The 15,356-nt window shown below is 38.3% G+C and overlaps 1 protein-coding gene across 22 annotated transcripts in view; it reads right to left on the bottom strand.

Annotated features, from left to right (window-relative positions):
• The window catches only part of col13a1 (collagen, type XIII, alpha 1), a gene marked incomplete at its 5' end in the record, with an annotated part of 107,199 nt that overhangs the window by 45,226 nt on the left and 46,617 nt on the right, over nucleotides 1-15,356 (bottom strand). For 13 of the 22 annotated variants that reach the window (XM_079854484.1, XM_079854492.1, XM_079854494.1 and 10 more), the window contains 10 exons: nucleotides 173-199; nucleotides 307-333; nucleotides 461-487; nucleotides 1,828-1,854; nucleotides 2,154-2,180; nucleotides 2,649-2,684; nucleotides 4,947-4,997; nucleotides 7,054-7,080; nucleotides 8,621-8,656; nucleotides 11,476-11,502. In XM_079854484.1, the coding sequence (XP_079710610.1) occupies nucleotides 173-199; nucleotides 307-333; nucleotides 461-487; nucleotides 1,828-1,854; nucleotides 2,154-2,180; nucleotides 2,649-2,684; nucleotides 4,947-4,997; nucleotides 7,054-7,080; nucleotides 8,621-8,656; nucleotides 11,476-11,502 (312 nt within the window). Of the gene's footprint in view, nucleotides 1-172; nucleotides 200-306; nucleotides 334-460; nucleotides 488-1,827; nucleotides 1,855-2,153; nucleotides 2,181-2,648; nucleotides 2,685-4,946; nucleotides 4,998-7,053; nucleotides 7,081-8,620; nucleotides 8,657-11,475; nucleotides 11,557-15,356 lie in introns of those variants that run through there. The other 9 variants (XM_079854478.1, XM_079854483.1, XM_079854493.1 and 6 more) reach the window with 4 other exon arrangements.

Raw genomic sequence — 15,356 nt, 5'->3', positions numbered from 1 at the left:
GGTAAACGAGAGAAATCACTTTGACAAACTGGAATGAAAACATAAACTTGGGATATTTCAACACCAGACAGCCTTTGAAGTATATTTGGTAGCTTACTTTAAACCATAAATGAAACATTCACGGTGTTTATGATATCACAAAAACAATAAGTTCAATAAAACATTCACTCACCCTGTGAGTGTAGTCACCACATACACCCTAGAATAAAAAAGAAAAACAAAGAAAAACAAAATCTATCATGTGTCGTCCTCACAAATTATAAGAAAATTAGCTGCTATTTTAATGCATTTTATACATGATTCTACCTTCTCTCCTTTTGGACCAGGTTCACCCTGAAAAATAAAATTAACAAAACACTTAAAAATCCATCCAACATAATTCATGCATGACATTCCACTGCCACATAAAAACTCCTGTGGAATTATGATGATATATTAATATATTTAAGCAAATACTTACTGGTACTCCTTTAGGACCACGAGGACCCTGTGGAAATAATCACAATTACTTACACTACGGATGTGTTACTGGATTATCTTTTCCTGTTTACAACCAACAGTGCCAAACCTCTCAGTCATAACATGCACAAACGCACAAAACAGTTCCTTATAAATTAATTTCTTATGCTGAAAAAGGAAATACAAAACAAACACCATCTTTAAGTGTTTTACTAGATTAGAAGTATCATTGTGTGTTTGTATGGAGAGCATCAGTGGCTGCTTTTAATAAATCAATGCCCCGCAATTCATCATGCCCTCTGAAAAACATGTAACCCACAGCCTTAGAAATGACAGTTAGATTGATTCCAAGTCATAATATTCATTCAGAAATAGCAACAAATCAATTTCTGTAATACTTCCATGTAAGGCTAAAAGCAAATGTGAAGATTCTGAGAAGAAACTTATCAAAATTACACAAATATACCCTAAGATGGATATATTTATATAAAGTATGTATTACTTTGAAAGCTCAGTGAGGCATGTTCAAAAGCTCAGCAGGGGCCGTTCAGCTCTGATGCTGTCTTATAAAGGTGTCATTTCGGAAAAGTGCTTCTCTTTTATAGTTTCTAAGCTTGCCTTTTCTCACGATACTATAAAAGAAGGAACATAGAGGTTGTACTATATTTCATAAGGAATGGTTTAAAGCACACAGTCTGGGAGCCTAAACTATCTGCCCATTGTCTTTCATCACGAAAAAGAAAACTGTTGACTACATTTTTCAAGCCGCAGTTTAAGAGGACAGACCCAACCCAATGTCCTTGTTTTAATACCACAGGCGGCTAAATACTTAAAGTTACTTTTGACAAACCCCACTGAATGAAATGTGGTCTATCATCTCTTTCTCTCTCCTCTCTCTCTCTCTCTCACACACACACACATACACACACACACACACACACACACACTTCAGTCACTCTACCCATAAATCAAACTACAAGAGTGTTGTTCTTCTGAATTTATATGGCCATGCTTACAGCCTAGATAAACATCAGTGTAACAAGCCGTCTTGAAAATAAAAAGCCTCTACTGGTGAGTTTTATGGACACTGACAAATTTTTCTTTATGATACGTTTTACTTCTTTACATATTTCTCTTTATGACGAATGGTTTTTATTCCAGCGGTATTTCACTAGTAAAAGTGAACATGACAGATCTCATTATGTGTGTCCCTTTAAACTAAAAGTATTTAGATTTGTATTTTAACACTTCAATTAATTCCAGCCAAGGTGTGTTTTCTTAGGATCACATTTATAGGAAATTGTTTTTGCACTGCATCTCTCAAGTCAGTTAACAATGGTAGGTTAAAATGGTTTCAAAAATACTTACCATATCACCTTTTGGACCATTCTGTCCCTGTAAGGTTGGGGAAAAAAGGCAAAGGCAAAATATCCATTCTCTTTAGTCTTTTTAGGTAGCACAAATTACTTCATTCTTTGTACACATATCATAATTGATTTCTGTCATGATGGCGACAATAGTGAATTTATTACAATAATTGGCATAATTATTATTACCATAATTATCCTCTTCATTGCCAAAATGACCGTCAATTATCAATTACTGCCAAATAATTTTGTGCAAGGGTTCGGAGGTTCCAAACCTGCATGAGTGTCAATTACTCAAACATTTGTAAGGAATAAAGCAAAACTTACGGATTTCCCGTCCAAGCCGATGGGGCCCTGGAAAAGAAGTGGGAGAACAGCAGGTTGGTGATATTGTGAAGGCACAAAACAGCTCCAATTCTCCTGTCTAGACAAGCTAATATGACAATGTTTATAAAAAATAAAAAAAACTATTGCCTTGAGAGTCAAGGTAAAGCACTAACTAGACACACTAAGGGTACTGTATTTTAACAATGTGTCCTGCTGAACAATGATCATGCATGGTAATAAACACCTGAAAAGGGCATTTAATATCCAGAAGAGGTAGACAGCCTATAGAAATGGTTCTAGGACAATTATATACCTTACAGTGCTTATATGACAGCTGCACAAGCCTACTGTACATTTAGTCGCACTTCCTTGAGTCATTTCCATGTGCATCAATTAAATAAGGGGTCAAGGTAACCAGTAGCTAATTGGTGGCTTTTATAAACTCACAAATAAACTAGAGGTTTGTCCAGTTGGCTTCAGACAAAAGTCACTTACCGGAAAGCCTGGAAATCCTCTAGTACCAGGCTGACCCTGAGGGGAGACAGAAAGAAAAAAGATAAGCAGTTATTTTCTATACGAAAAACATGAGGATTATGTGAACTCGATGAAAGGAGGTCTGTGTTGAGAGACGGAGTATTGTTCCTCTAAACTTGTGTCGTAATTGAGGTTGAAGGACAGGAGCCTTCCTGCTCTGTAGGAAGCACTTTGTGTGGGATGAGGAGACAAAGACAAATAAAGCTCTAAAAACTGTGGGACACTGACTGAAATTCAACACTGGAAAGAACTAACTGGAAGACATTAGAGTTGTCCTTATTTAATTTGTCTTATTGGCTCTCACATTCTGAATAAGTAAATGTCAGTAATCATTAGTGCTACATTCTCCTGTGAACAATACTAAGTTTGCTTTCCTGAATAAACTTTTGCAGCCCTTGGGAAAAAAGGAAGTCATTCAATATGCCTGGCAAAAAAAAAAAACGCGTTGGAGCAACCTGAGAGAAAATTACAAGGAAGAGGTGAACTGAGCTAATGAAGGGGATTGTGTGTCTGGGTCTCAGGTAGTTATTGGAACATGGCTGATTTTCTCTGCCTTGGGAACCTAAAGGTCTGGAATAATGGAAGTAGCAGCATGTGCCCCCTTGGAATCACCCAAAACAGGACTGACAACATTCATTTTGTTGGCACAAAAATGTAACAAAAAGTAATAGAAAACAATTGAAAACAAAAAAAAACCTCTAAACCAAAAATCCACTATGGACGCAATCCATAACATTCTTCAGGAATGGTGCAATCATCAATTTTCTGACCGCAATCTGATCTCGGAATTAAACCCAGATTACATATCACTTTTCAGTTATTTTCAGGACAGACACAATTTTTCAAAGTGTACCTTGAACAAAATATGACAAAAACAAAGACAAATAAGACAGGGGTTTTCAAACTGGGGTCCAGTGCTACTAAGGAATCTACAAAAGGGATTTTGCAACAATGTATTTGTTTTCAAAGTAACAATGTTACCTATATATATATAATTCATGTAATGAATTGACCTTCCAAAGACCGATATCATGAAATCATAGGAATAATCACATTTATTTAATTGTTTTGAAAGCCTCAGTATTTCTTATTTCCTTTTGCGTATTCGAGAATAGCTTGTATTTATGTTTTATCTTTATAACTTTCAAAAACCTTGGCCCTGACCTGATCAGCTAAGACAATAACTGTAAATGTAATGAAAACTCAAAACATCATCTAATGATCGCTCTGTTTACTCCGTAACTGTTCCACTTATGTGTGAGAAAGAAACTTTTACCGCCCTATCAGGTCTACCTGCCTGGCAAAGCAGTCATTTCCGCTGGCCTCTCCACACTTCTGCCTCAAATCAACCTCTGTGACCCTTTTGGAGGTGAGGACAAAGCCTATGCTTTCAGAACAACTGCTGAAGACATTCCCTTTGAGGCAGCCCTGCAATGAAACTTCACCTGTCACCAGTTCTCTATGCCTGATGTCCACTCCTGACGCCTTATTAGAGGTGATGGGTCAGAGGTATAGAAAAGTGTATAATCAGCAAGCAGAAAAACAGATGTCTGAACAGTCTGACGGCCCTGCCATAAGAGTGTGTTGGATGAATGGGGAAACCACAGGACAAAGTTTTGCACGGCATAATCAACAAGGAAATTGCGCTTCTGACGGCGTAACATTACAGTTTTGTCTTGCTGAATGGAATGCAAAGAAAGGGAAAGAGTGCCAGTTTGGGGACAAGCCCCATTTCGCATGATGACTGACCACTCATTAACAGATACAGCACAATCTGTACGTCTAATGTCTGGATTATAATGACAAGGGCTGGGATGTTTTCATTCCTTCTTGCTAATGAAGATGAGATTCCAAATGGGCGTCATTACGTGGGAGTCACAGCCCCGAAATACACTGATGAAGTGTAAGTGCTTCCATACAAGCTTGCAGTGGGATTCCTGTCCTGTTCGTGCACCTTAGAGATCAAGTCTTGATTAGACTAGATTCATTGGATTTTCTCCACATACAGTAGTGTGCTAGATGACGCTGATCCTGCTTATCTAGCCTAGACCATAAATTTATCGAGCTCACTTTGGGGTGGTCTGTAAGTTAAGTGTGGAAAGAAAAACAATAGAACAACCCCTTGCCAAGAACTCTTGGAATCATAGGATTGAGGCCAAAAGCTGCTAAAATCTGCACCTATAACCTGTATCTACTCTGGAGATCTGACATTAGAGGAAGATGTTGAAGAGTTTAAGCAGTGGCAGAGCAAACACTTACAGGAGGTCCTCGTGGGCCAATGATAGACAGACCTGGCTCTCCTGGCGCTCCCTACGGACAGATAAGAGAGGTAGAAAGACAGTGAGGAGAGGAAGTGACAGAAAAGAGAAAGAATGATATCCTCTAAACTACACCTAGTGCACAAAGCCAAATGTATAAGTGAATATATTGTATCTGCAGAATAGAATAACCCTTTCTGAAAAACCCTATAACATCTGTTTAACATAACTCTTTCGCTAAGCCGCCTCACGGAGAGCGCTTGCATGTGGCTCAGAGGTGAACACTGTATTTTGGTCTGTAAGTAAAATGTCAGCAGACCCTGGTTCTCATTTCAGAGTTGTAGTTTACATCTTGACAGCGAATTGAGAGGGTCAGGGAGCACTGCTGAGTAAACAGCAAACGGCCCGGCGGGCTGGTTATCTGGCGTAAACTAGGTGATTTGCACGGTGTCTGCCTGTCCGCAGCACTGCACCAAACATCCAAGCGCAATCCCGCTACGCTCTGTGGTCAGACAGGAAAGCTCTCAGGTTTCCAGCACTTTCCCTAATTAGCTCTCTCATGTGAAACTTTATCAGGAAGACACCTTTGATGACTCTGCCATCCATCAAATTGTGGACAATTTTTTTTATTTTTCTGGTTCAATGCCCACTTTATCAGGGGACGAAAGAGTATTTGTTTTAGCACTTTTTTGAGTCACCTACAAAGGTCACTAGAGAGTGAAAGGGGTGACGTACAAGACTGATTTTCAGGTTATGGAAAAGGAAAGGACTCCTAAGCTTTGCCCCCAAGGTTTATGGTTACCCACAGAATCTTGCAGAGATCTGTGCAATAGGACAACTGAAGATTTAGAGATATCCCTTTGAACAGGCTTACATTACAAGCATTTGGCAGCTAGGAATGGGTACTGGACAAAGAGTCCAAATATATTCAGCCAAAGCAGGAGCAAATTCTGCTGATATTTAAGAATTGGTCTTACTAATGAATGATACGATCTTCACAGATTTCATTTCGTTCAACAAGTAATCCTTTCTGTCTAAAGAATACATTGTCTCAAGTTCTGCAGTTCTTGCAAAGTTCAACCAATCAATCACCGATTCGCCTGATTTTCATTTGGCTTGAGCTTTCCAACGCAACCACTTATGATTCAACTGAATTTATTTGCTTGAGGACTGAAACGCTAAGGCTGCCAGTTTCAGGGCTAATGTGTCCATTTATCTTGAGGGGGTTAGTTTTGATATCCAATGATGTGAAGTTCTTCACCCAAAATTTGTTGGGTCAAGACTTACCCTTGCTGGAAGGTAAAACACGACCGCACTTAAAAAGAGGGGATAAAAGTAAACCCCTGAAACAGCAAGGGAAGCCCACTGATTATTCTGGATGAGAATGTGGTGGGTCTTTCCAAGGTCGTATATTGTCTGCTTCTCTACTTGTCGGCCCGGTGGTCACATCACTATTTATTTCCCAGCCAAGTTCTTTAGAACCACAGTGTTTTGGATGTTTCACTTCTTTTCTGTGATGGTGAAGGATGAAGAATATGTTTCTCCTCACATTGCTTGTTCGGGCCTCAGACATTACAATATCATTCCAGCTTGATGAAGGGAGGCCACAGAACTGCTGGCTTGTACAAACACTGAGCGAAGCTGCCAAATGGAACTGGTTTAAGAATGGCTCAAACCACATTTGCCACAACAGGAACTAAAGCTCAAGGTACTCAATTCAGTCCAGAGTGCTCAGTCATACCAAATACAGACTCGAAGAGACTTCTAGTGACTACACAACATTTGAATAGTTTTGGACGTGTCCTGAAGTGGTAGGATATTGCACGCTGCTTCATTCCAAACATCTCTTTGTCTAGATTGGGGAGTCTTAAAACTTCACAGTGCTACAAGAATAAACAGGTAATCCAAGCATTGTGGGAAACGTCTTCCGAATGTGACCCCCAAGGCCCTTCAAAATAAAGCCTGAAGCCTTCCTGATATAAATCACGATACCTGTGCACTTTGTGCAATGGATTCAGGTCGCCCCCCCCACCCCACCCGCATCAACACAGCCACCCACAGTGAGAGAGTCTCAATTCTGCACATGCAGGCTGACGTCCTGCACTTACCTTCTCCCCCAGGTTTCCCTTTAAGCCCTGGTCAGTCACAGCAGACACAGTCACATGCACAGTGAGAAGGAGAGAGACAGAGAGAGGAACCAGGGTTAGCGAGGTTCTGAGAGGACACAGGCATGCAGCAGCCTGAGACGGAGCGTTTGGAGGTTGGGGAATGGGACACACTGACGTACTGGAGCATTTTTGGTTGTTGAGGGGTGGAGGCTACAGGGGAACGGAAGCACTGGAGTGTTACACTGCTGGCCTGTGGGGAGTAATGGATAGTAGATGAGGGGGCTGCTAACTTTTCTCACAGACAGACTGGTCAGTGGAGGAGGTTGGAGGGGGGAAGGATAAGTCATGAAGAGTGAAAAAAAAACGCTTCCTGTGAGAATCTAAAGGAGCACAATGTAGCTTTACACTGGGTGAAATATGGAAAACTCTGCTTGGGGCTCACAGTTTGAGCTGAACGCTGCTGACTGCTTTTAGGTAGGGATTGTTTTTCAAGAGAAAGCATTAGGGTGAGCTTAGAGTATGCAACCATACAAGGGTCAAGATTTTGGAATGTCTCCTTTGAGGACAATGCAGTTTTATCGGTTTCTTAGTCAAAATGTTTAAGGAAGAGTAGCTGCTACGCTCCAGGGGGACATCTACAGTATATGACTATGTGGTTTTTGGATGACCCTGAATTCTGTTGCGACACATCATGCATTGTGCTAATCTGAAAAATGGCCAATTCCAAATGCACAAATCTTATGAATGAGGAGGTAAAATAGAGCTCACAACTGTCTGTGGTTTTCAAATCTGTTTCTCTCACTTTGAATATATCTATATTGTCTCTCTTTGGATATATATATATACAAAACTTTTCTTCCAAGATCTCCTCTAGGTTTGGCTGCAAATTTTACCTTCTCAGCATGTAGATTGTAACTGACAAGAAAAAAAGTGCTTTTTTGAAGTCTATTTTCTATTTAAAGTTCAACAAGTAAATCATTTTTACATGACTGAGCAGCCAAGACAAACTGAGTAATAAGGAGAGAGAATTTCTCATCAAATGCAGCCAGAAAGAACTCTTTTCTTCAGCCCTTGTTCAAATGTGATGGAAATATTTCAGACATCTCAGTAAGACATTTCCTTAACTAATCAATGGTGGCAATGAAGTGGAAACCATTTTATGGCTGAATAAATAAGATAGAGTTTTTGGTTTATATCATATAGTTGCGCTGAAAAGCTACATTAAACATTTGGAAGGAATTCATGTGAAAGTTTGTGAATGCTTACATTCACAGTGCAAGCTAAAACAGGTCAAAACAAATTAGGAAGTGATAATCAATTATACTGGTTGTATATGACATACTTTAGCAATTAAAGCAAACATTAATATTGTCCAATCGGATCTGATAGAATCAGTATGGCCTTTGGCATAAATTACTGGTGTCAAAGCAAATGTGCTGTACAGTTAGCTACAAATGTTTAGCTTTAAATAATGGCATGCCACTGAGCATTGATGACCAATTATTCAAGACTACAGCAATATACTACAGACTAACTTGTTGGGCTTAGTGCATATCAAATCACTCACCATTCTTCCAGGAATGCCCATTGATCCTTTGTCTCCCTAGTGGTCAATGCAAAGTCAAGAGGAAAATCAGGAACAATAAATCTGACAGACTGAATCTCTACAATCTGCAGTTACTACCACTATCGCTAGAGACTAAATTACATTCAGCCACATATTCAGTATGGCTACGAAGAGTTGGAAATGTTAAGCTGACCAGTGTGACGCCAACTTAATGTCTATATTACTAAACATTCACCTACTGGTAAATTCAAAGCTGATGATGCACGCATGCCAAAGACTTCTTCAAAATCTAAAAGTTAACTACTTAAGAATTTGAAATGAACGTGTAGCAGACAGACATCAAGCGTCATCAGTGCTTACATGATCCCAATGAAAGCATGGAGTTAATGCAGCAAATATTTGTTTTAGGGCCATTTCACAGTGCTTGCATTAGACAATGTTTGCTAGCTGACCATATCACAGATGATGAAGTGACTGAAAAAGTGTGGGAGCATGACAGTTTGTTTCCTTTTGGAAGGGTTTAAAGGAATAGTTCACCTAAAAATGAAAATCCTGTCATCATTTATTCATCAGTATGTCACTTTAAACCCGCATGACTACCTTTCTTCCACTAAAAAAAACTTGGATTTCCATGCTTCATTCCATGCAATTACAATGCACAGAAACTGAAGCCATCAAGCTTTAAAAATTATTCAAAAGCACCATAAAGGTATCATGATCATCGGAATCAACAATAGAATGTTCTCCTTTTAAGTTCCATTGAAATCCATACGGGTTTAGAACAACATGAGTCCTAAATGATGACAGAATTAAAAAAAATTGGGGTGAAACTATGAACTATGAAAACAATCCATCCTATCATAATTAGCTATCCACACTAATACACCCCACCACTTTCTTTAACTATGGAGAAAATCCCTAGAACATTTGGGAAATGAGATCCTGATATAATAAACGGTCATAAGGATTCACCATTTGTAGGCCTGGACTAATACTTTTCCAAACATTTTACACTATGTAACATGGCCATAAACTCCTGCAATGTTGAAGTGACTTATTATGCAAGGCTGTCCATTCCTACAGCTGTTTTTATTTGCATTCCCGACGTTGCAGGTCAGTGTATTAGAAGGGCTGGGAGCGTTGACAGCTTGCTGACGACTCACTCGAGTAACACGTAATGGAAGGGGGGGATGGGCGATGGGGCGAGTTGGCTAAGACTCCATAACTCATCAGAAGTCAACAAAACATTTGCTCAAACAATGACTGAGCAAATGGACTGTAGCTTTGCAGGTGCCTAGTTTTTAAAGTTTTAAAGCTGTTAAGATAAAGGTTCCTAGAAGTGTCCATTTAGTTGGACCTTCAGAGTTAATTCGCTGCCTGCCACTGAATGTCCCAAGAGGAAAGTCACTTGACTGAATTCTCTTGGCTCTGTCCAAGGTGCTGATTTGAGATAAACTTAATACGGCTTTATGGCATTAATTATTACAACTTTGAACTGTTAGTATAACGTAAGTATAACTTATTTAACAACTGTAGATAGATATATCGAGAGCTTTAAATTAGAAGTAGCTTGAAGTACAATACAAAGTCCAGACTTATCCAAATGAGCCCCAAAGTCCTTAACTACAAATCAGAAGTGTTAAATAGCCATATATACATGTGAATGTGCAGCAAAGCTTAAATATACAAACCACAAGTATCCCCTAATAGTTCAACTGAGCGTTAAAGCCAATATCAATATTTTTTTGAAGTACTAATCTAATGGACACATTTTGTGTAAAATACTTGCCCCCTCTCCCCTTCCTACCCCTACCTTCCATCCTACAAAAATACTAATTTTCATCTCATTTCCTGACGATGCAATCAATCAAAAGCTTTGGCAAGGGATCACATTCACACTTTGACCAGACCTGTCAACAATTTAAACAAAACGTACACAAAAAAAGATTTTCACAAGAAGAGCTGTCATGAGTGATGGGGGTTTGTAGGTTATAATTGGCAGGTAGGACTAGAGTTCACATACAATAAGATGGACTTCTTCTAACATGCTATAATGAAAGACAGATGTGTTTGAGTTTCGGTTAGTAATATTAGAATTTCAGCAGAAATTCAGAAGAGTGGATCCAGACAGACACCAAAGGGCCAGAGAGAATACAATCATGTATAAAATACAATATGCTAACTTGAAGGAAAAGAGACTCGTCCACGAAGCTAAGCTAAGAGACTCATTACATTAAGTCTAGCTTAGCTTATCTGTTTTAGGGCAATGTTCAGTGGGGTCTGAGACCACAGTGCACTAATTTGGAGTCATTCCTAATTTGATGTTTTTTCTACATTACAAATTATTTTACAAGCATAACAATGGAGTGCACACATTTATGTACAACCTGATGTTCTTGTTTTCCAGTAAGATTTGAGAATGATCTAAAGAACATCTTAAACTTCAGTGGAAGCAAGATCAAACAATTTATAAATTTACTCATATTCAATCCCCTACCTAAATGTAGTCATATAAATTCCTAGATGTATTAATACACTGTAGGGTTTTTCACTCCACTGTATATTGGCAATATTAAGAATTTAAGAAAATAAGCTAAATATTCTCAATGTAATACATTGGTTGTATATTCTCAGTCCCTTGGTTAAAAGCTGGTCTCAGTGTGTCCTAATAAAGAAGCTGTATATGACATGCTTTTCAAGAATATGCAACATAAATAATTTGGTATTTTTCATTTTGTGGTCGAATTGTTTCGATACAGCTTCTTAAAAATCAGACACTACTACAGAAAGGTAAAGTGCAAGAAAACCAAACAAGACAGAACGACAGACAATAGGACACGTTATGAGACAGTTACCGGAAAGCCTGCTCGTCCAGGTGGACCCTGAAAAAGGGGTGAGAGAAATGGGTACAGAATAAAGAAAGAACCAGTCAACATTACTGATTAAGAAGAACCCAACACCCGGCCAAGCCATAATAAAATTAAGTCTGCTTTTACAATGATGTTGATTTCAATATTGAATAATGAAAACTATTTTTTTGAGGAACTCTGTGATCCAGCATTAAATTTCATTGTGGCAAGGCTCAAATGTTGCAGCAGGAAAACACTCCAAAGAAGCATTCCACAAATGCAAACACCATCAAATGCTTTTACAACATAATTTTCTTTGGACCCCAGAAAATCTTTTTTAATATAATAACAATGTTTATTTTTATTAACTTTTAAAAATAAATCACACAAAAATAATTTTAATCTATATTTTTTTTCCAGTAAAAATATACATTTTTAAAACAAGAATTTAATCCAGAACTGTTTTAAGTTTAATTTTTATAACCCCACTGGCATTTTTTAAACATCACTAATTATATAGTGATTTAGATTTAATTTAGTGATGTTTATGCTTAAAAGAATAATTAAAAAAACATGCCAATGAGATAAAAATATATATAATATTGTCTGTATAATAATTAAAAAATTCAATACTATTTCCTGAAAATAAGTCTAATTATCTCACAATTTTCCCCTGTAAAATATCTTTATAAAGCGTGTATAAGAACTGGAAAAGACGACAAAATACTGATTTTCTTCATTGTAAAAGTCAATTCAGTTCATGTCATCACTAATCATGATTGATATTTGAGTAAGATCATTTCAGTGTATTTAATAAGCATTTGGTGCTAGTATGAACAATGAATAGTACCATATGTCTGATTAAAAAAGATGTTCATTTAGGGGCCCAAGCATGCATGAAAAACAGTTTCACAGATGAGAATCCTTTATATCATGCTTGACTTCAGAGTCAATTGAGGAGATCGCTCTGGTTTAAATCAAATCAAATAAGTTTACTTCCTTCACTGTGAGCTATTCCACTGTGGGAAAAAAAATTTAGTCATTACAGAGGTTTAGTGGTAAAAACCTGACAGCTGTTTGATCATTCAAAGAAAGATCCTTTCTGTTAAGACTACCGTGACGCTCTTCATTATATGATGATGCATTTATAGTTTATTTCATGAGCCTGTGGAACTGCATACTAGTGTGTGTGTGTGTGAGTGTGTGTGTGTGAGTGCGTGTGTGTTGGCTTTCCTCTTGGACTACAGTGTGGAGAGGGAAGCCATCTATCAAGCCTCAGCCCCGGGGAGGAAACTATTGCAGACGGACAAAAACATCCGTGGCACTGTCTTCTGTCTGTACACTTTGATTTGACCTTACACCTTTCAAATATTAAAAATTAAAACTTAATACAAAAAACCAACAACACATTTTTGTTTTATGTATGCAGAAAAAAAGATATGAAATATAATTGAAAAGCTACTTTTTTGTTACACACAGCATCTATCAGAAAGTTTTCAGGGAATATAGTTTGTTTGTACAGTATAAAAACCATTATGTCTATATAAAAGTCCCCATAAAACATGGAAACCTCTGTGTGTGTGTGTGTGTGTGTGTGTGTGTGTGTGTGTGTGTGTGTGTGTGTGTGCGTGTGTGTGTGTGTAATTGATCCAAAGTGACATTACAAACATTTCAAATAAATTCTTTTCTTTTGAACTTACTATTCATCAAATAATTCTGCATTTTTTTTTATCACAGTTTCCACAAGAATATTTAGCAGCACAATTGAACATTGATAAGAAGATTTTTTCTTAAGAATCAAATTGGCATATTAGAATGATTTCTGAAGGATTGTGTAACACTGAAACCTGGAGTAACAATGCTGAAAAGTCAGCTTTGCATCATAGGAATAAAAAAAAAAAAACATTGTACAATATATTTCACAATATACTTGTTGAGCATAAGAAACATTTAAAAATTGTACAGACCCCAAACATTTGAGAAAACGGCAGTTTCTTTCAGTTTTTCCCCTCTGTTTGGCCTAACACTTTGTTCATGGTCATCCAGTTTGAAATGTTGACTACAAACACGTTGGGAGTGCCTTTTGACAGCAACATGCACAGTGCATTATGGGTGTTGAAGTTTTCCTAATATTTGCCAAAAAGGGGAAGACAACAGCACTTTTTCTCTGTTTTCTTTAGTCCGGTAGCACGGATTTAAAAATTATTTTCGCCTTTCTACTGCATAGGCAGACAAGTTTTATTGAAACCCCATTTTGCCAGCAGTGAAGTACCCTTTAAAGAGTCCGAAAAACAAAAAAACTATTATTTTGTATTTATGTAACTGGTCAATCACAAAAATCCTGCACTCTTTAAATCTAATTTGTATCACTGCTGACGTTTGTGGGAAACAATGAAAGACCACTAATAGGATCTATAGGTTCAAAGGTCATAGGCACACATGTAAGGTATATGGGACCTGGACGCAGCTGGAAGGTGTTTATAAGCGGCGGTGTGTAGAGAGAGGAACAGATCTCTGCTGGATGTAGCTGCCATTAGGAGTATGTATAGTGGTCTATGCTGTGTACGAGTGAGCTGGCTTACATGTGCCGTGTATATATGAACGTGTTGAAGTATGCATAGCAGGTCTAAGGTGCAGACCCAGGTGGTGAGTGGGAGCAGGCCACTGTGGCCTGCTGGGCACTGCTCAGGCCGGCCCAGAGGAGCGTCTGGCGAGGTCAGAGGTCACCCACCGGAAGAACACTTCATTTGAGATCCACGGTAGCAGGGTACATGTGGCTCTCATTTAGCCCACAGCGCTGCTGGGTAAATGAAGGGGCACCCCAGAGGAAAACAGGGGCGAACGCTTCCCTAGAGCTCAACATTACATGGATAAGAGATATTCAGCGGACAAATCATCAAATACATGACCAGGGAAAACTAATTTAATTATGCTGTTCTTTTAAAACAAAGCAGCATAAAGTATTGTGATATTTTACATCACAATACTGTTTCGATATCATCATACCAAAAATGTATATTTCGTTTTGATATTATTTTTGAAGAGACTTACTAACCCAGGTCAGAATATGCCTACTTCCCTACTACATAGTAGATAAAAATCAGTATGAGGAAGAGTAGTATGTCAGAATTTTAAGTATTCATAAAACAGTAGGCAAAAGTACACAGATGACCTACTTCCGCCGAGATTACAAAGTGCACATTTGATGAACACATAACTAACCTGTGAGGCCACTGGAGAGGATTTGTAAAAAGCAGTGAAGCGACGCATTGACACCGTTGTACAAAATTGTACAAAAGAAGTACCTACTCAGAGAGTATGCTATTTCGGACGCATTATTGTGGAGGTCAATGCATACTTGATTCTTTTAAACGAACACAAACAGACTCACCTAAGAATATAATCGATATTATATCCATATATATAGTCCAATGCAGGTGAATGAGAAACAAATGTGTTAAAGGGATAGCTCACTCAAAAATGAAAATTCTGTCATTAATTACTCAAGTCTCAAAATCTGGACTAAATCACTCAATTCATGTGGATTAGTTTTACGATCTCTTTATGAACCTTTTGAAGCATCAAAGCGGTAGTTGCGTAGCTGTCAATGGAGGGACAGAAAGCTCTCAGATTTCATCAAAAAGATCTTCATTTGTGTTCCAAAGATGAACGAAAGTCTTATTGGTTTGGAACGACATGAGGGTGAGTAATTAATGACAGAATTTTCATTTTGGGGTGAACTCAGTGCTTTAAGTGGGCCGGTACGCGCCGGTACTCAGTACCGCCACTTCCAAATATAGCTCTTGAGCGTACCGCCACCTCTCCGTGCGCCCAGAACGTGCTTTTAGCGTACCGGTACGCTCATTTGCACATCTGTTTTAATCCTC

The sequence above is a fragment of the Squalius cephalus genome (assembly GCF_949319135.1).
Source record: "Squalius cephalus genome assembly, chromosome: 21".
NCBI lineage: Eukaryota > Metazoa > Chordata > Actinopteri > Cypriniformes > Leuciscidae > Squalius > Squalius cephalus.
Note: the sequence above shows the minus strand (reverse complement) of the source record. Positions and strands in the feature narration are given on the sequence as shown.